Source organism: Jaculus jaculus, chromosome 17 (assembly GCF_020740685.1).
Source record: "Jaculus jaculus isolate mJacJac1 chromosome 17, mJacJac1.mat.Y.cur, whole genome shotgun sequence".
Taxonomy (NCBI): Eukaryota; Metazoa; Chordata; class Mammalia; order Rodentia; family Dipodidae; genus Jaculus; species Jaculus jaculus.
In genome coordinates, this window is record NC_059118.1 from 4,549,804 (window position 1) to 4,569,350 (window position 19,547).

The 19,547-nt window shown below is 50.2% G+C and overlaps 1 protein-coding gene and 1 non-coding gene across 6 annotated transcripts in view; one reads left to right on the plus strand and one right to left on the minus strand.

The window, feature by feature from the left end:
* Nucleotides 1-19,547, minus strand: part of LOC101608607 (myosin VIIA and Rab interacting protein) — a 261,259-nt gene that overhangs the window by 46,343 nt on the left and 195,369 nt on the right. For all 5 annotated transcript variants that reach the window (XM_045136695.1, XM_045136698.1, XM_045136694.1 and 2 more), the window contains 2 exons: nucleotides 12,474-12,627; nucleotides 8,052-8,692 (listed from right to left, as the gene is read on the minus strand). In XM_045136695.1, the coding sequence (XP_044992630.1) occupies nucleotides 8,052-8,692; nucleotides 12,474-12,627 (795 nt within the window). The remainder of the gene's footprint in view (nucleotides 1-8,051; nucleotides 8,693-12,473; nucleotides 12,628-19,547) is intronic.
* LOC123455688 lies at nucleotides 16,496-16,626 on the plus strand. The gene has a single exon (XR_006634071.1). It is a non-coding gene; the product is annotated as a small nucleolar RNA SNORA33 (small nucleolar RNA).

A 19,547-nucleotide genomic window follows, 5' to 3' on the forward strand; every position in this document is an offset into this window, starting at 1 on the left:
GGATCTGAAGAGTTGAACATGGGCCCTTAAGCTTTACAGGAAAAGCGCCTTAACTGCTAAGCCATCTCTGCAGCCCAATAATGGTTATTTTGAGAATGGCTACTAAACACAGAGGCAACAATGAACAGCAGAAATAAGTCACTAAGCACACGGGCAGTGGGTAGTGAGCCTACAACAAGATGCAGCTGCCACTGTTTTCCAATGCAACAAGACAAGAAAGAGAAAGAAGCAGAAATAATGGTACAGAAAAGACAAATATGTCATTACTGTGGAGCCTCGTGGAAAGCTGATCCGGAATTCCAGATACCTGGGAGGCTGCAGCTACAAAGTGAGTTCAGGGGCAAGCTGGGCATTTTAGTGAGATTCTCCCTCAAACTTTAGAAAAAGAAGGCTGGGGCTATAGTTCTATAGAAAAGTGCTTGTCTAGCACGCATTCCATCCCTAATGATGCAGACAATAAAATAAGTGACATTATTTCTAGATGATGTGATCATTGTCTGGGTAGCTAAGATTACCTGAAAGTCCAAATAAAATAACGAAGGATCCATTTATGGTACTGGGTTATAAAATGGGAACACACACCAACGTGAACTGCTCTGAACATGCAACAGATTAAAAAAAATCACATTCACAGTATCAGAAAAGTGTGTAAGAAAATTACAAAAGACAACAAGAAAAGCATGAAAGCTTTGACAACAGACTGTAAAAACATTGCAAGTTTAGAACATTGAGTAGAAGAGCTCAGTATTTTAAGAATATAATCATTCCCAAATATATGTATACATTTAGTGCAATTCTGATAAAAGCTGAAAAAATATTTTTTTTTGCTAATTGAAGAGCAGATATATATATATATATATATATATATATATATATTATATATATATATATATTTTTTTTTTACAAAAACCAATTACATAAGTAAAGAACTGAGAAATGCCAAGACAGTTTCAGAAAATGATGTAAGTATTGGCCAAAACATCAGGGAAGTGAAGCCTTTCTTCCAGACAGCAACACAGTCTGTAAGATTAATATGTCTAGTAACTTAAAGTATTTATTTACAAGGTGACGAAGAGAGAAAGAGAGGGAGAGAGAGACACACAGACAGTGTATGGGCAAACCAGGGCCTCTTGCCACCACAAACGAATATATATGTGCCACTTTGTGCCTCTGGCTTTATGTGGGTACTGGGGAATTGTACTTGGCTGCCAGTCTTTGCAAGCAAATACCTTTAACCACTAAGCTCTCTCTCCAGCCCAAGATTATGCTATTTGATTTTGTTTATTTATTTGAGAGGGAGAGAGAGAGAGAGAATGGGCATGCCAGGGTCTCCAGCCTCTGCAAACGAATTCCAGACGCATATGCCACCTTGTGCATCTCGCTTGCGTGGGTCCTGGGAAACTGAGCCTCGAACTGGGGTCCTTAGGCTTCACAGGTAAGCGCTTAACTGCTAAGCCACTTCTCTAGGCCAGATTATGATATTTCAAACAGAGTTGTATTTGTACAAAAATGAAACCCACCAGAAGTAAATGAAAAAAAAAATAGAAAGTAAGAAATAAAACCCCACAATAATGGAAACAAAATAAACTTAATGTGTATTAAAGACAGCATCTTAATCATCTCATACACGATAGATTGTTTGATAATGATTTAGTAACATGAATAATTTCAAAAAAGCTAGATCTTATCTTGTACCCATGAAAGGTGTGTGTGTGTGTGTGTGTGTGTGTGTGTGTTTGTGTGCACGCGTGTGCTCATGTATGTCCTGCTCTCACAGAGGCCAGAGGAGAACCCTGGGCACCTCTGATGCTCATCTGTCTGTTTCCTTGAGATGGAGTCTCTTTATCAGCCCAGAGCTCCTGTTTTTTGGTAATGAGCCCCCTCCAGTGATTTTCTGGGGCTCCCCACAGGGCTAGGGTTAAACACATGCATGGCCCACATCTAACTTATTTAGATGCTAGGGAATCAGACCTGGAGGGTCTCAGGCCCTCATGCTTAAGCAGCAAGAGCTCTTTTACCCACAGAGCCATCACCCCAGCCCCCCCAAATTATTTCTTCAATGAGAGAGGCTGTGGGGGTGTGAGAATTGGAGCACCAGGGCCTCAGCTACTACAACTGAACCCCAGACGTTTGCACCACCTAGTGGTCATGTGCAGCCCTGCGCTTGCCTCGCCTTGTGCGTCTGGCTTACGTGGGATCTGGAGAGTCGAACATGGATCCTTAGGCTTTGTAGACAAGCGCCTTAACCACTAAGCCACCTCTCCAGCCCCCAAAGGATTTTTATATGTAAGCTGTATCAGGCAACAGAGAGTAGTTTCACGTGTCACCATCAAAGCACTAAAATTTATAACATAACTAGAAAATAACACTAATTCCTAAAAGCCAATAGAAAAAAAAGAAACAGCTCAACAAAATAACAGATGAAAGTATAAATGTGCCTTTCACTGAAGAAAAAAAATGCAAACAGTGCTAAAGACAAGAAAAACTCTCCATCTTGGTCATAATTATAAACACGCTAACTACAAAGATGGCTTTTTTTTTCTTCCTCACACAGAATTGGCAAAAACTGAACAGACTGACAATGATCTTGTTGACAACATGTGAGAACACACCCCTGTACCCTTATGGCTGTGTAATTGCTGTGGAGTCTGGAGAGCTTTGTTTGACAAGTTTATCTAAAATGAAAGGAACCATCCATGCCAGCAACCAACAGTTCCACTTTGTACAACGGACACGCACGCGCACAGGAAGCCATCTATAGAACTGTCTGTAGCGTGGGGTCGGGGTCTTTGGCAAAGTCTTCCTTTTTGGAAAAGTGGTTAGTAAAGGGGACTCGAGTAAAGTTTGGAAGCCATCTAACCCTGTGGGACAGAGCTTACCTTCACCAGTGTTGGTTAGAATGATCTGTAAATGGCCTGAGGTGATGATAAAAGGACCATTGGCTATTGGATGTGTTGCTGTTGATAAATTATCTATAAACAATGCACTGCTCACTGCTTGCATTCTGGGTAGGATGCTTCCACCTGGATGGTCCATCACCACTTTTGCTGGGATCTTGACACATGGAAAGCCCAGACACGTCTATGTTACTTAACTTCTAAGAGGAAGCTATGACGAATATGGACCTCTTGATGCCCAAGTGCTAAAATACAGATACATTTGTTTTACAGTCCTCAATATACTTCCTGTATACAAATGTACAAGTTCCAAATCACACCAAAGACACCTGCAGTCATCTTGGGGCAATAACATGGATTTAGTGTTATGGTCAAAGGGGATTTTAAAAAAAACCTATTTATTTATTTTTATTGGTTTGCAAGCAGAGAGAGTAAGAGAGACAGAGAGACAATAGGCATACCCAGCCTCTGGCTGCTGCAAAGAAACTCCATATGCATGCACCACTTTGTGTATCTGGCTTTATGTATGTGTTAGGGAATCAAACCCACATTGTTAGGCTTTGCAGGCAAGTGAGTTAACTGCTGAGCCACGTCTTTAGCCTATTATTTATTTATTTAATTGTTTTTAGAGAGAGTGTGAGAGACACAGAGGGAGAGAGAGACAGAATTAGCACTCCAGGGCCTCCAGCCACTGTAATCAAACTCCAGACACGTGCACCACCTTGTGCGCATGCGCGACCTTGCAGGCTTGTGTCACCTTGTGCGCATGCACGACCTTGCAGGCTTGTGTCACCTTGTGCGCACGCGCGACCTTGCAGGCTTGTGTCACCTTGTGTGTCTGGCTTTCCTGGGACCTGGAGAGTTGAACATGGGTTCTTGAGCTTTGCAGTCAAGTGCCTTAACCGCCAAGCCATCTCTCCAGCCCATTGTTTATTTTTGGTACAGGGTCTCACTAAATAGCTCGGGCTTGCTGAAAGTCGTTTTGTGGTCCAGGCTGTCCCAGAATACCCAATCTTCCTACCTCAGCCTCCTGAGTGCTGGGATTCAAGGCATAAACCACTAAGCTCAGTGGGCAATGTCATTTGTATATTTTAGTATATTTTACATTATAGCATATTCATTTGCTTTCTATCACATTTATATAATTAAAAAGTAAGTAACAATCTAAATAGGTAACCTTACTCCATTGCTTTAGAGACTAGGACTAAACTGAAGGGAAGCTGGGAAGGAGAGGGCATGGGTGCCCAGCACCGCGCCGCAACATCGCCACCTGGTGGACAGGAGAGGACACTATACTTGCTCAAGCACCCTAGGAAGGGAATGGCAACTCTGGTCCCAGCACCTCTTCTGAGCTGACCTGACCCTTGCCTCCTCCCTATTTTGTACCTCGCGAGGATTGACGCCAGGACACAAGTCTGAAGCCACTTTGTAATCCACAGGCAGCTGCAGGCACCTAGACACGAATCATGCAGTGATGCAGGGGGGTACGTCAGTCACCCAAAGTGTCTGGACAGCACGGTGGGTGGCAATTGGTTGCAGATTTTAATATTCTCGTTTCTAGCTTATGGCCAGCCTCAAGAGGCAGGCTTTGGGCAGTCTGTTAAAACAGGGAAGAAAACGACAGCATGGACCCAAGACATTTTCTCATCATTCTCAGAAGCCAGTCAGGCAGGTGTGAGGTTGGGAGCCTCCGCGTCTGTAATCACCTTCAGGAGTCGGTTCGGGTGGGTGGTCTGTTGCTACGTTCACAGAAGGTCTCTTCAGCCAGCACTGGGGAAGTTCTGGAGCCCTCGAACCTGGGTGGCTCTCCTGACCCACGGGGGCGGATTTCTGGCTCACTGCGGCCTCCCGTCCTCAAGCCTTACTCTCCCCATCTACAGACTTTCTCTAGCTCCAGCACACAACCCTGGCTGTGTATGGAGGCCATGCCCATCCTGGGTGGGGACAACCCTCTGCCACCAGAGACGGGAGGCATGGATACATGGCCCTTGCACTCTCCGCTGGGAGAATTCTGAGCTGTGTCTCACACGGCTTTCCAGGATGTTTCTGGTGGCAGTGAGCTCTGATGTTAGTCTGTATTCCCCCTGCCACCCCCCATAGTCTACCTTAATTGACACTTCTCACTTCAGTGAGTCACCCTTGGACTTCTTTTGATTTCCTCCTATCAAAACCACCTGCATCCAACTGCCGGCTCTCTGGATGGTCCCCAGCCTAAGAGCGCAAGGGGGGAGGTTGGGGCCACTGGATGCCCAGGAAGTGGGTGTGGTTTCTCCAGGCGCACCAAACAAATCGGTTCAGTAGGAGGACCGCTGTGTTTCCTGCCGGCAGGGACAGCCTGACTAGGGTTTCCACTGAGATTCACTTTCAAGCACTGGAATCCATTGCTGTGTGAGATAGTTTAGACTTTCCTGGCCACATGTGTCACTTTTATTTTTTAAGAGATTTTATTTATTTATTTGAGAGAGATACAAAGAGGTATAGCAATGATATATATATATATAGAGAGAGAGAGGGAGAGAGAGAGAATGGGCTTTACATGGGTCCTGGGGAATTGAACCTGGTTCTTTTGGCTTTGCCGGCAAGTGCCTTAACTGCTAAGCCATCTCTCCAGCCCATATGTGTCACTTTCATTTACTGATTTTATTTGTTAAAAATATTTTTTATGGGCTAGAGAGATTGCTTAGTGGTTAGGGAGTTTGTCTGCAAAGCCAAAGGACCCAGGTTTGATTCCCTAGGACCCATATAAACCAGATGCACAAGGTGGCATATGCATCTGGAGTTTATTTGCAGTGGCTGAAGGCCTTTGCATGCCAATTTTCCCCCCCCCAATAAATAAATAAAATAAAACATTAAAATATTATGTGTCTATTTTAGTGAGAGGGAGACAGAAATATATATGGGTTAGATAAATATGTATGGGCTTGCCAGGGCCTTTTGCTGCTGCAAATGAATTTCAGACACATGTGCCACTCTGTGTATCTGCCTTGATGTGGGTACTGGGAATTTGAACCCACGATGGCAGGTTTTGCAAGCAAGCTCCTTGAGCTGCTGAGCCATCTCCCCAGCCCATGTGTCTCTCTGAGGAAACAGCTGCTATGAGGATGTCAGAGTGGGTCCTGAAGGTGGCGCCCTGGGTGACATTCAGGGCATTCTTGGAGGAGGCGAGGGGCAGGGAGCAGCGTGATTCAGGGCATAGAGCTGAGATGCTGTATTTAAGGATCAGAAAACTGACACGGCTGGAAATGCACAAAATTGTAAGCTGCTCTTTCCTTCCCACACTCTCTCCTCCCCCGTCCCTCCCTTCCATGTATCACACAAGTGTATTTTTCTAGGGACAGAGTTCATAGCTTTAATCAGTTTTCCAATGGGGCTCATCAAAACCACCTCTTGAGAAGAGAGCCCGAGGGTTCTGAGAGGGCAGCGACGGACTTGAGAGCCACAGACGGCTGGCAACCTGCCCCTCCGGGCGCCCCGGGGAAGCAGCCCTGAGTGAGCCCCTGGGCGGAATCTAGCGCGGAGCCGAGTTCTTCATGGACACTCACGTTTCACAACCGGCCTTTAAGCGGGGTTCTAGCGTCATCTCCATTCCATAGATAACGAAACCACGGACTAGAGAGAGACGTCTTCCCCAAGCTCATCCAGTTGGATCTGAACCCAGACAGCCTGACTCCAACACCTCGAGTCCCCCCTCAGTGGGCATGAGACTCATGAGCCCGTCATAACAGGTGGCGCAGCAGGTCAGAGGCTGGGGCTGGGAAATGTGCAAGGGGTTCCCCGGGTGAGCCTGTGCTGCCCGCCGGGCCTCTAGACGCTAACTCCAGATTCATGTGCCACTTTGTGCAACTGGCTTTATGTGGTACTGGGGAATTGAACTCAGGTCATTAGGTTTTGCAGGCAACTGCCTTAACTGCTGAGCCATCTCTCTAGCTCTGATTAATATTTTTTTTTTAAAAAAAGTATTTATTTATTTGCAAGGGGAGACAGAGAGAGAGAGAATGAATGGGTGCACCACAGCCTCGTGCCACCACAAATGAACTCCAGATGCATGTGCCAGTTTGTGCATCTGGCTCCATGCGTGTACTGGGGAGCTGAACCCAGGCCATCAGGCTGTGCAAGCAAGTATCTTTAACCACTAAGCTATTTCCCCAGCCATGTACATAACATTTGCTTTTTGGTGGGTCTCACTCTAGCCCAGGATGACCTGGAACTCACAGAATTCTCCTACCTGTGCCTCCAGGATGCTGGGATAAAAAGGTATGCACAACCACACCTGGCTACTGGTTAATCTTAATTGCCAACTTGAGTAGATGGGGAAACACCAGGGAGATGGGTAAGGCACACTTCTGGGGGTGCCCATGACAGTGCGTCCAGAGATAATTACATCGTGAGGGTCCTGACCTAAGGAATGAATGAACCCTTGATGGACTCATGATATGATGGTCTTACTGAAGCGGGTCTGTGGGGACAGGCCCTGGGGCGCTATTTTTCCCTGACTGTCTTCTGTCTTCCCTTTATCTGCTTCCTGCCCTCCATGAGACAACAAAGCTCCGCACATCATGACGCTGTGTTCAAACGCAGGGGCCAAGCAACAACGGATGGACGAACCCTCTGAAACAGGGAGCCAAATAAGTGTTTCCTGTCCCCTGTTGTTTCTGCCAGGCATTTGGTCACAGTGACAAGAGGACGGATGGCCACAAAGGTTAATGGGACCTGGCTCGGGTGTCTCAGCTACTCAGAAGCAAGACGGTGAAGAGAATCTTGAGTCAGTGGATGCCCACTCCCAGGGTCTATGGCCCACTGCGCGTGCAGAACACAGCATACCTAAACAGTGTGTGTGGCGGGCCCTGGGCAGATGACTCGGTGCTTGCTACACAAGCATGAGGACCCGAGTCTGATCCCCAGAATCCATGCAAAAGAAAAAAACAAAAAACAGCAAGTTAGTGTGTTCTTGTAATCCTAGCGCTGCGGAGGTGGAGACAGGAGACTCCCTGGAGACTCACCGGCCAGCCAGTCTCCATAAAAGTGGATGTTGCCTGAGAAACTATGGCCACGGCTGTCCTCAACCCCTCCCACACACAATGTATATGTGTATATTCCTCACACAGACATGTACACACAGAAGTGCACGGGTTTGCATGGGTGCAATTCTATTACCTGATGTGCGTGTAGGTTCTCGGGGTGGCCGCTGGGGGAAGATATCTCCTTGTTTGGCTCTTCTGAGCCCACTCGGCTCCTTCTCCACCTCCTGGCCCGCCGGTCTGTGGCGTGGAGGGCCTCCTCGGTCTCGCTGCTGTCTGAGGTCTCCCCGCTGGCCGCCTGGGGGTTGAGGTTCACGTCGAGCTCTCCCTGGAGGTGCACCCTCTCTGCTCCCGGGTTCTTGGGGGCCTTTCTTTGCAGCCACGACAGTCTGGCCCGGCGTCCAGCTTCTCGGGAAGAGCCAGCCGAGGAGGTCTCGGAGTCAGAGCACATGGCCTCGGGGTTGGGGGAGAGCCCGGAGGGTGGGGGGATAGCTGAGGGGTCTTGGCCGGAGCCCTGGGCTTGTTCAGGCTGAAGCTGGGGTTGCCTGGCCTGGCCCCGAGACTGCACACACAGCTTGCTCAAGGCCTCACTCCAGTCAAAGTCTTCCTCGCTGTCAGAGCCCATCTCGTCATAGGCGGACGTCACACTGGAAGCCACCTCCAGGGCCTGGAAGGTCCCACTCTTAGGCTTGGCCAACAGACGGGTTGAGGGCAGAGTGCCATCATCCTTTAAGGTCATCCAGTTCCCGTCGGGGCTCTGGAAAACTGGAGCCGGATCTGCAGGTGGAAGGGACAGAGAAATCACAGAGTGGCCACTCTCACCAGGCTAAGGTGGGCTATTCTTGTCACGACCCATGACTGGAACAAGTTCCTTTGGGATGGACTTTATAAGTCCTCGGGAGGTTCCTGGAGGTCTCACAGAGCAGCACTTGGAGAGACTGGCTCCTCTGGCCTCCGAAGAGCTGCCCCACCCCAGTGGGAGGCTGGCAGGAAGGAGTTGGGGGTAGAAAGCTGCGCGGGCACACGGGGCTATGGAGCTTTGACCTGGGCCATGGCTTCGTGTTTTGGACTCTCACTGATAGGGAGTTAATTCCACTACATGTCCTGATCTACCTCACCCTGAGACACACCTGCCCTTGGAACTTTTAAAAAATATTTATTTATTTAAAAGAGATGGGGGAGAGAGAGAAAATGGGCACACTAGGGCCTCTACCCACTGCAAATGAACTTCAGACACATGCACCACCTTGTGCATCTGGCTTACGTGGGTCCTGGGGAATAGAACCTGGGTCCTTTGACTTTGTAGGCAAGGGCCGTAACTGCTAAGCCATCTCTCCAGCCCACTTGAAACTTAAAAAAAAATTATTTATTTATTTGCAAGGAGGGAGAGAGAGTGAGCGAGAGAATGGGCATGCCCGGGTCTCTAGGTGCTGTAAAGACTCCAGATGCACACACCACTTTGTGCATCTGACTTTCTGTGGGTACTGGGGAAAGGAACCCAGGTCGTTAGGCTTTGCAGGAAAGGGCCTTAACCCGAGTCATCTCCCCAGGCCTTGGAACTTTTCTACTTCTCATTCCTCGTTGTCTTGTGAGAGGCGATGGGCATGAGAGTCTATATTTAAATTAAGGCACATGCCTCATTCCGGAAAGGACTTGAGGCCAAAGGGGATGAGATTTTGCATTTCACCTTTCAGAGCAGGGAAGGAACACCGGCAGAAAGTGAGCTGAAAGGCACAGAGAGGAGGCGCTCGGCCGCAGCCCCAGCCTAACCCCTGGCAGCTCTGGGTCACAGCCCGGCCTGTGCCCACCTGGGCCCCACTGTAAGACATGGCACAGAGGGGTCTGAGGCTGGCGTCCGAACTGGGCCAGGCCCCTGGCATGACTGGCGGCCAGGGCTTCAAGAGTTGATTCACGGACTGGGGGCGGGGGGGGTGGGGTGAGGAATAAAGCTGTTTCCCAGAAAGTGCTGCCTGTCCTCGGCCCCAGCGTGGGAATGAGATGACGTGGCGCTGGCAGAGACGCTTTTCACTGGGGGGAGGGGGGCAAAGGGCTCAGGGCTTTGGAAGAGAGGGCCTTCCCCAGCATGTGAGTGGACGCTAGCCTCTGGGCTGGAGGGCTGGAGGGCCACAGCTCTGCTTCACAGGACCTGGGGACTTGCAACACGTGGTACTTCCTGCTGCTAATCTGTTCCTGCTGGCTCTGCTCCTTTTATCTCCTCCCTCCTCTCTTCTCTTCCCCCTTCCCTCCCTTTCTTCTTTCTTACTTTGTTTATTTTTATTTATCTATGGGAGAGAAGAAGAAGAGAAAGAGAGAAAGGGCACATTGGAGCTCTTGCTGCTGCAAATGAATTCCAGGCACACGCAGCACTGGGAGCTGAGCCTGGGCTGGCCAGCTTCACAGGTAAGCACCTGGATGCGCCGGGCATCACCTGGCCCCCATTGTTTATTCTTTAAAATATTTTTATTTTTTAGAGAGAAGAGGAAAGAGATGGTGTATATATGTGCCAGGGCCTTTTGCCACTATTCCAGCTTCATATGCCATTTTGTATGTCTGACTTTACGTGGGTACCAGGGCATTGAACCGAGGCCATCAGGCTTTGCCAGAAAGCCCCTTCAGCTGCAGCCTTTGGCTGCTGAGCCCCTTCCTTCCTTCCTTCCTTCCTTCCTTCCTTCCTTCCTTCCTTCCTTCCTTCCTTCCTTCCTTCGTTCCTTCCTTCCTTCCTTCCTTTCTTTCTTTCTTTCATGTTTGTGGTATGTGTATATGCATGTGTTTATGTGTGTGTGTTAGATGTGTTTGTATGTGAATGTGTGTATGTATGTGTATATGTGCATGCATGTATGTGTGTGTGCATATGTATGTGTGCGTGTGTATGTGTGCATGTGTGTATGCATGTAAATGTATATGTGTGTGTGTGTATATCAGGTGTTCACTATCACTCCTCTGCTTTGTGTCCTTGTGACAGGGCGAAGTGGTTTGAATGTAAAATGATCCCCCTAACCCTGTGTGTTTGTGATGACTTAATGCCCAGCAGGTGGAGCCTCGGGGGGAGGTGGGGCCTCGCTGGAGGAGGGGTGTCACTGGGGAGGGTACAGCCCAGCCCAGCTTGCCACACGCAGCTCACTCTCCAGGTCCTCCTGCCGCTGTGCAGCTCTGACACGGGCGGTCTGATCCGGCCATCCTTCCTCACCGCAGGGCAACTTCCCCAGACCCTGACCTGGGACGAAACGCCTTCCTTCCATGAACCGCTTCTGGTCGGGTTATTTTGCTTCAACCAGAAAGCAAGTGCTACGCACAGCCTCAGTGACCCCAGAGCTGCTGGTTTGTCACTAGATCGAGTCACCAGCAAGCCTCGCTCCACCTCTGTCCTCCTCGGCATGGAGGCTACAGCTGTGCGTGTGGCTGCACCCGGCTTTTTATGTCGATGCGGACATTGAACCCGGGTCCTCACAGCTGCACAGCGAGCTCATTACCTGCTCCCGGCGCTCAGGAGCTGGCAGAGCGTGTGCTTCTATTCAGTGACCCGGTTCTGCTCCAGTTGCCCACCTGAAGCCCAGGCTGGCCGAACACTGAGTTCCCTTTCCTGTGAGAGTCAGAAAATGGGGCTTTCTCTCATCAGGAGGATGTGGAGGCCCCACAGCGGGAAGATGTAAGCAGGGGCCTCCTGGAAGCCTGAGGAAGGTTCCTGACATTCCCCTCCATGCTCCTTCCTTGGTCTCCATCTCTACCACACCTTGTGGTGAAGCCCAGTGACCTCTAAACTCCTCATGCCTGTGGCTCCCAGAGTACGTTCCTGCCTCCCTGCCCACATACTGGCTTGCTCCTTCCTGAGCCTCTTGGCCAACTGTCCATCATCTCCCCTAGGTTCTGACTGAGAACACAGCTCAGCCAGCCTCCTGACGACAAGGCCTGAGGCAGGGCCTGGGTCCCAGCCATCTGTTTGTCTTACGAGCAAATTAGCCTCCTCTCCCCCATAGCCAGTGTTCCCAGTGGGAAGATTAGAGGTCTCGAAGCCAGCGGCCTGGGCAGGAGGAAACCTCTTGGCTGTGTGATTCAGTTCGGTTTGCCTGCTGGTGAAAAGGGGTAGAGGTTGACAAAAGGGGCTTCTCAGACAGCGTGCTATGTGCCTTGATCTGAGATGGTGAATTCCTGGCAGCAATCTTCCCCTCGTCCATCAGCAGTCAAGGCTTCCTCAGCACAGGCAGAAGACTAAGGACTTAGGGTTTGGGCAGCTCCAAGGCTCATGCTCAGTGGCTGAGCTCACTGGCAGGAAGGCCTTTGTTAGAGATCTGAGCCCCTTCCTGGCCTATCATCGGTGTCAGCGAGGCCCCACGGTTGTCAGTAGCTTCCAAAACAGCCCGCGTGGCACCCACAGACCAACCCAGAGCTGCTCAAAACCAGTACTTGGAGTCTGGCGTTGTGACACGTGTCTGTAATCCCGGAACTCGGCTGGTGGAAGCGGGAGGCTCAGAAGCCCAAGGCCAGCTTGGCTACACAGTGACTTCAAGGTCAGCCTGGGCTACCCTGTCTCAAAACAAAACAAACAGACAACAAGCCATACTGGTTCCATCCAGGCCGTCCACACTCTTCCAGCTGGGCAAAGCGGCCTCCTCCCGTGGACACTGGCTGTGGCCCTCGGGCTGCCCGGACACAGCCTCCAGGGACCGGGCCTTCGGCACGTCTTCTACCCCGAACGACACTGCCGAGCGGGAACGCTGCAGGAAGCGGAGGAGGGGAGAGAGGAGGTGAGCATGCAGCTCGGCGGGAGACGAGGGCCTTGTGCTTCGGGGAGGCCGAGTCCCGCACACCCAGGACAGGCTTCTTGGTGTGGCTCTCCTGGGGCAGGCTTGGCAGCTGCAGATCAGTAAGGAGCTCGCCATGGAATGCAGGGTTCCCTGCTCATTCTACTGCAAGTTGGCCAGGCTTACAAAGGGGTTCAGGAGAACAGGGGCCCCAACCGCCAGGGCCAGCTCTTGGATGGCCCCTTCTTATCCAGCCATTCTTCTAGATATTATTGTTATTTTGTGTGTATGTTTGAGTATGGTTACATGCATGCCACAGCGTGTACACGGGGGTCAGAGAATCACTTTGAGGTGGGCTCTCATCATTTGCCTTGTTTGAGGCAAGGTCTCTTTCTGAGTCTCACTCCATTGTTGTTCTCTGTGCTGTGTTTGCCCTGAGCGACCAGAAAATTCTCCCATCTCCGCCTCCCATCCAGTCCATCTCGCCCAGAGTCCTAGGATTACAGAAGCCACCATGGCTTCTGGCTTTTCCACATGACGTCTGAGGATTAACTGGGATACTCGGACAAATGTTTATCCACTGGGCCAACACCCCGGGGTTCTGGGGTTCAAACTCAGGTCCTCAGCCTTGCACGCCAAGTACCTTAATGACTGAGCCATCTCCCCAGGCCAGGGCCCGTCTCTCTTATAGTTGGCTCTACTTAATGAGCCTGCCCTAGGGCACAGACAAACCAAAGGATCTTTCCTTCTCTTTCTTTTGGGTTTTTGAGGTAGGGTCTTGCTTTGGCTTAGGCTGACCTGGAATTTACCATGTAGTCTCAGGCTGGTCTTGAACTCACAACAGCAATCCTCCTATCTTGGCTTCCCAGGGACTGGGATTAAAGGTGTGTGCCTCCTTGCCTGGCTTATCTTTCATTTCCTTATTATGATTATTTTTTTACTTGTGTGTGTGGTGTGTGGTGTGTACACATGTATGTGCCCTGGTGGTGCCCCATACGCTCGCCTGTGACGGCCAGAGTAGACTATCAGGTGTCTGGCCTCATCGCTCTTCTACCTGGTCTTGTTTTGAGGTGGAGTCTCTCTTTTCACTGTTTCCCAAGCTTGCAGGGCTCTGCCAATTGCTGACACTCTGTTCCCATGGGACGGGGGTTACAGGCAGCGTGGCCCTGCCCAGCTATTTTACACAGGATCTGGAGACACAAACTCAAGCAGTCTCAGCCCCCTCCCCATTTGCGCAGGAAGCATACCAAAGTGCCAAGCCATCTCTCCTGCCCCAAAGGATCTTTTCTCAAAGTCCTTCTTATCTAACGAAATACAAAGCTACACCATGGTGTAAGGGCTGCAATACATAAGTGAGCCAAAGATGGTGGTTCCACACACCCAAAGTTATTGCAATGTATTCTTCAAAAAAATTTTATTTCTTTATTTGCAAGCATAGAGATGATATTTGCAAGCATAGAGATAGATAGATGATAGATAGATAGATAGATAGATAGATAGATAGATAGATAGATAGACAGACAGTGAGTATGGACATGCCAGAGCCTCTAACCACTGCAAACAAACTTCAGATGCATGTGCCACTTTGTGCATCAGGTTCTATGTGGGTACTGGGGAACTGAACCCAGGTCATGAGGCTTTGCAAGCAATTGCCTTAACTGCTGAGCCATGTCTCCATCCCTGCAGTGGATTCTTGTTTGGCCCCTGAATGAAAGGAAAACAAACTGTCACCTAAGAAGAGATAGAGATGGGAAGTCTAATGACTGGCAGGCAGTGTATCTGAGATGAGATTGGGCGCACTCTGGGTAGTATGGCTGTAGGCTGATCGTAGATGTGACTGGATCGGAGCACACACGCTCTGAAGTTTCCATGCTTATAGAGACCCTTAAACCCGGTGACAGCGACTGTTTTCTTTTGCCACTGAATTAAAGAAATATATTTTATTTGTTATCAGTTTATGTTTTTTTTTTTTAAATTTATTTGAGAGAGGGAGAAGAAAAGAGAGAAAAAGAGAGGGAGAAGGAGAGAGAGACTGGGCATGCCAGGGTCTCCTGACACTTCAAAAGCACTCCAGATGCAGGTACCACCTTGTGCATCTGGCTTTTCATGGGTACTGGGGAACTGAACCTGCACTGGCAGCCTTTGAAAGCAAGGGCCTCTACCTGCTGAGCCATCTCTCCAGCCTATTCTGATAGAGACTTAGGAGGGAGAGAGCACATTCCCAAAGCTAAAAGAGAGTCACAATGATTGTGTCATAAGTAAGCCGGGCTCCCTGAGCTTTCTAGGCAGGATTATATACCCTAACAAGCCCCAAGATCCCTCAGAACTGTCTCCAGGTCCCGGGATGCCACTGGCCCAAACAGGATGGAAAAAAAACCACATATTCATTGCAGTGAACACAGCGTCCAGCAGATGGCGCCATAGCCATGCTTGTACTTCCCCACTGCTTGGTCCTCTGTGCCTCCTGGGAAGTGACAGTATTACTTATAACTAACTGATTTTTCTCATTACTGGGGCTGAGAGCTTTCTGTGCCCGTCCTTCCTGTCCATCCACAGCCTTTACTTTTCTTCCATTATTATTGTTATTATTATTATTTTGGTTTTTTGAGGTAGGGTCTCACTCTAGTCCAGGCTGACCTGGAATTCACTATGTAGTCTCAGGGTAGCCTTGAACTCATGGTGAGCTTCCCACTTCTGTCTCCCAAGTGCTGGGATTAAAGGCGTGTGCCACCACGCCCTGCTCTTTTCTTCCCTTACTACCCATTGGAGGGGCTGTGAGGAAAACAAGGCTGGGTATCCAGAAGGCTTGGGGAGGGCTGGGAAGGTCTGGTGAGCCCTTGGGTCTAGGATTGTTAGCATGCTGGTGACACCTAGCCAAGGTGGCACTGGAGCTGGGAGCTGTCAGACAGATGTTGCCTTCTTGGGCGCTACAGGTGACATCCTGGGATGGGGCAGGGGCCATGCCACTTCCTTCCTCTGCACTGTGGGATGTGTGTGGGGGGCGGCGACCTACCCGTTTCCTCACCCTAAGGGATCAGTACTGTCCCGGCACAGGGGAAACACGGCCAGAAAAGAGAGCACTGGGGCCTGGGAGATGGCTCAGTCAGTGACGCGCCCACCACCCAGGCACTGAGACCCGAGTCTGGGTCCCCAGCCCCCAGGTCAAAAGAGGTGGCATGTACTTGTCATGCCAGCCCTGGGGAGGTGATGACAGAGGATCCTTGGGGCTTGGCGACTGGCTGAGTCAAATGGGTGAGCGCCAGGTTTCGTGAGGCTTTCTCAAGAGATAAGGCAGAGACAGTGCCGGAAGATACGGAAGTCGGTTGACCTCTGGTCTCCACATGCTTGCTCAGGCACATGAAAGCATGCACACACGTGACCTCACACATGAACATGAATAGACACACATATACAACAACAAGAAATGGGAGCATTAATGAGCACTATGACTGAGCCAGTACAACCCACCCTCTCTCTCTCTCTCTCTCTCTAGCTGACTGGGTGGGGCGTGGATAAAGGGAACCCGGGCTGAGCGTCTTCTCCAACCCCATGGTTGGTCTGGGGGCAGAGGCTGCAGATGAGCTCAGACAAGTCTGGTGCCAAGTGGAGGGCACTGCCTGGTGCTCTCTTTGTGTGTGCAGGTCTGCCTCTGCTAAAGCCTAGGAAGCACATGTTTCCCCATCTGGCGAGACCCACCAGAAGGTGCCCACGGGTGCCACGATAGCCCTTGCTATCCCTCCCTTGCAGATCCTGCATGCCCTTCATGGGCAGCAGCAGCGGGTTCTGGCAAGGTCCCTGGGGGTGATGAAGTCCTGTTGCAGGGACCATTACCAAGCAGCCCGAGCCAGCCAATGAACCTGCTGCTCTGAATGTGTTTCTGCAGAAATTTAGAAAAAGCTAGCAACAGTGATGCCAGGCCACAACCCTTAAGGACAACTGAGGTCATTAAGGTCCCTGAAAATGGCTGTAATATTAAAAACAAGTAAAAGAAGGAGGAGGAAGAGGGCTGAAGAGATGGCTTAGTGGTTAAGGCGCTTGCTGGTGAAGTCTAAGGACCCAGGTTCAATTCCCCAGTACCCACATAAACTAGATGCACAAGGTGGCACATGCACCTGGAGTTTGTTTGACGTGGCTGGAAGCCCTGGTGTGTCCATTTTCTCTTTGTCTGTCTATCTGCATTTTTTTCCTCTCTGTTATAAGTAACCAAACAAACAAACAAATAAATACAAAGGAGACCGGTTCCCAGAGATATTGCTCATGGCTTTGAGGACCTCACTACACAAGTCAGCGAGCGGGTGGTTTTAGAATCCAGGATTTGGAGCAAGGAGATCTATTAGAGCGTTCACATCAATACACAATGGAGACACAGCTTTGGTTTCCATTTTTTAGGGTCAAGAAGAGCAATAAATTCAATCCAGCAATAATAATAAAAAATGCCCTAATTCTATACTGGGGCCTTGCAAAGGAGGGTGCGGATGTGAGGGGGGGATGACAGAGGCACAAAGAGAACAGGCTGAGAGCACAGTGGCCGAGAGGGCATGCACACCCACGCCCACGGGCTCACACAAAGCGGACTCAAGACCCCTGAAGGTAGACACACTTCTCCAAGACTGGACGCTTTAGAATCAAGGAAGGGCTTCCGTTAGACCTTACATCTGTACCAAAAGCTAGAAATAAATAATATTCTATTTGCCTCAAGAACAAAAGAAAATCAGAAATGCTGATGCTTGCCCCACATTGGTAGCAAAGCTGCACTTATGCCATGTGGGAGACAGACGCCTGGCCAGATAGGTTTTCTGTCAAGCAAATCCAATCGTGCAAGGCATTAATTTTAATAAGCCAAATGGGAGTCCTGTGGGGCTGGACTGTTCCCTCCCCGCCATGAAAACAGCCCCCAACCTGCAACGGAGAGGGCCCCTGGGATGGCCCCTGGTGTCCAGGTGAGCTGGATTTTTTAAAAAATTTATTGAGGTAGGGTCTCACTCTAGCCCAGGCTGACCTGGATGGAATTCACTATGTGGTCTCAGGGTGGCCTTGAACTCACGGCGATCCTCCTACCTCTGCCTCCCGAGTGCTGGGGTTAAAGGCGTGCGGTATGCCCGGCTCTGTCCATGTTACACAGCTTTGTCAACAGTCCCCCAGGGAGGAAGAATAAGGCTTACATGACTCAGAAAGCTAAGGAAACATACAACTCAGGAAGTTCCTGAAACCTGTTAAGATTCATGCCCCCCCCCCAGCCCCACTGCCCAAGGTTACTGATATAAGCAGGAAAGCACTGATGAGCACAGGGGACTCTTCAGCAGAGCTGCCTACAAGTTGTGAAGGCAGCTCTAAGGATGGGAGTTCTGAGTCATCACCCAAGCAAGAGCAAGTTCTGACGTGCTACAGTTGTCTTTGGGTCACCCATGCCCCTATAAGTAGCCCCAGGGAACTCATGGGTCCCCCAAGCTAGACCCATTGGTTGTTGATCACATTTTCCCAAGACACAAAAGGGGACCAGTACAGCCCATCACTACTGCTGGCTCCACCGTTCTGACTCAAGGGTGACAACCCACTAGGATCAGAAATTTAAGGCTACCCTTAGCTACATAAAGAGCCTGAGGCTAGCTTGGGCTACTTGATACCCTGTCTGTCTGTCTGTCTGTCTGTCTGTATGTATGTATGTATAGACATATGTACACACACCATGTTAGCTGCTGGTGGTACCTCCTATGCTCACAGCTTTCTTCTGGAGCCAGCCCTATCCTCGTTGGACAGACAGAAAACTGGACAGCCGCTCAAGGCCACAGCATGGGTCAGGGGCAAGCCCACAGTCTTTGGGCTAAAGCCAGAGCCCAGGCTCTGCAGACTTACCTCTACCGCTTAGCTCACGGCTGAGTCTGAGCTGGGTGCTGCTGGGATCTCTACATCTTTGAACCTGACCCTTGCCACTTGACCCTCGCTTGGCACAAAATACTTTGTCGGAAGGACCACCTCCCTGCAAATGTGAGGCGATGTCACAAGCGCAGCTTGAGGCCAGAATATCAGCCAATGAATGTCAGGTTAGCCAAAAGGACACTTACACCCCAGCCCTCTCCTCTGGTCGCCAGTGCCTTTGAAGTCTGTCTCAATCTCGTACCCACGTGAGCAGTGAGTCTGTTCCTTGGAGCACCATGTCCCCAGTGTCAACTGAAGGCATCCGCTCCAGCCGCTCCGAGCATGCTCAGTGGGGCAGACAGAAGATTCTGTGTAAGTTGCTTAGGGCTGAGCACACAGTGGCAGCAAAGACAAGCCCACAGCGTGGTGTCCAGGGGAGGGTCTACGGTAAGTCAGGGAAAGAAAGTCACAGAGACCCTTCACGTCACCCACACGCAGCTTGTGGCAGGCAAGGACACAGGGCATTTCTGCTGTGAGGTCATGACGGCTGTGGCCCACCAGACGGAACCCAGAATCACAGGAGAGGGGTTCTGTGGATTAGACTGCGGTGGCGGAAGTGCCAGAGGAAATGCTCCCCTGTCACTTCTCAGTCCCAGCGAGCGCAGGGGCCCTGGCAAGACTGTTTCCTTCGTGAGGTTCGGCTTAACTCCTTCTAGCTGATTTTTTTTTTTTAAAGTAGCCTACAGAGCTGGGGAGATGGCTCTGTGGGTAAACAGCTTGCTATGCAAGTATGAGTACTTGAGTTTGGAATCCCGCATCCCATGTAAAGGCACATGTTGAAGCACTGATGTCTGATCCTAGCCGCCCAGGGCTGGAAGGGAGGTGGAGACACGAGAACCATCTGGAAGCTCACAGACTAGCCAGCCTGGGGGACTTGGGGCTGAGCAATGAAAGACCCTGTCGGAAACAAGATAGAAGGTGGGGACACCTGAAGTTGTCCTCTGACCTTCACACACACGCTGTGGCACACTCATGCC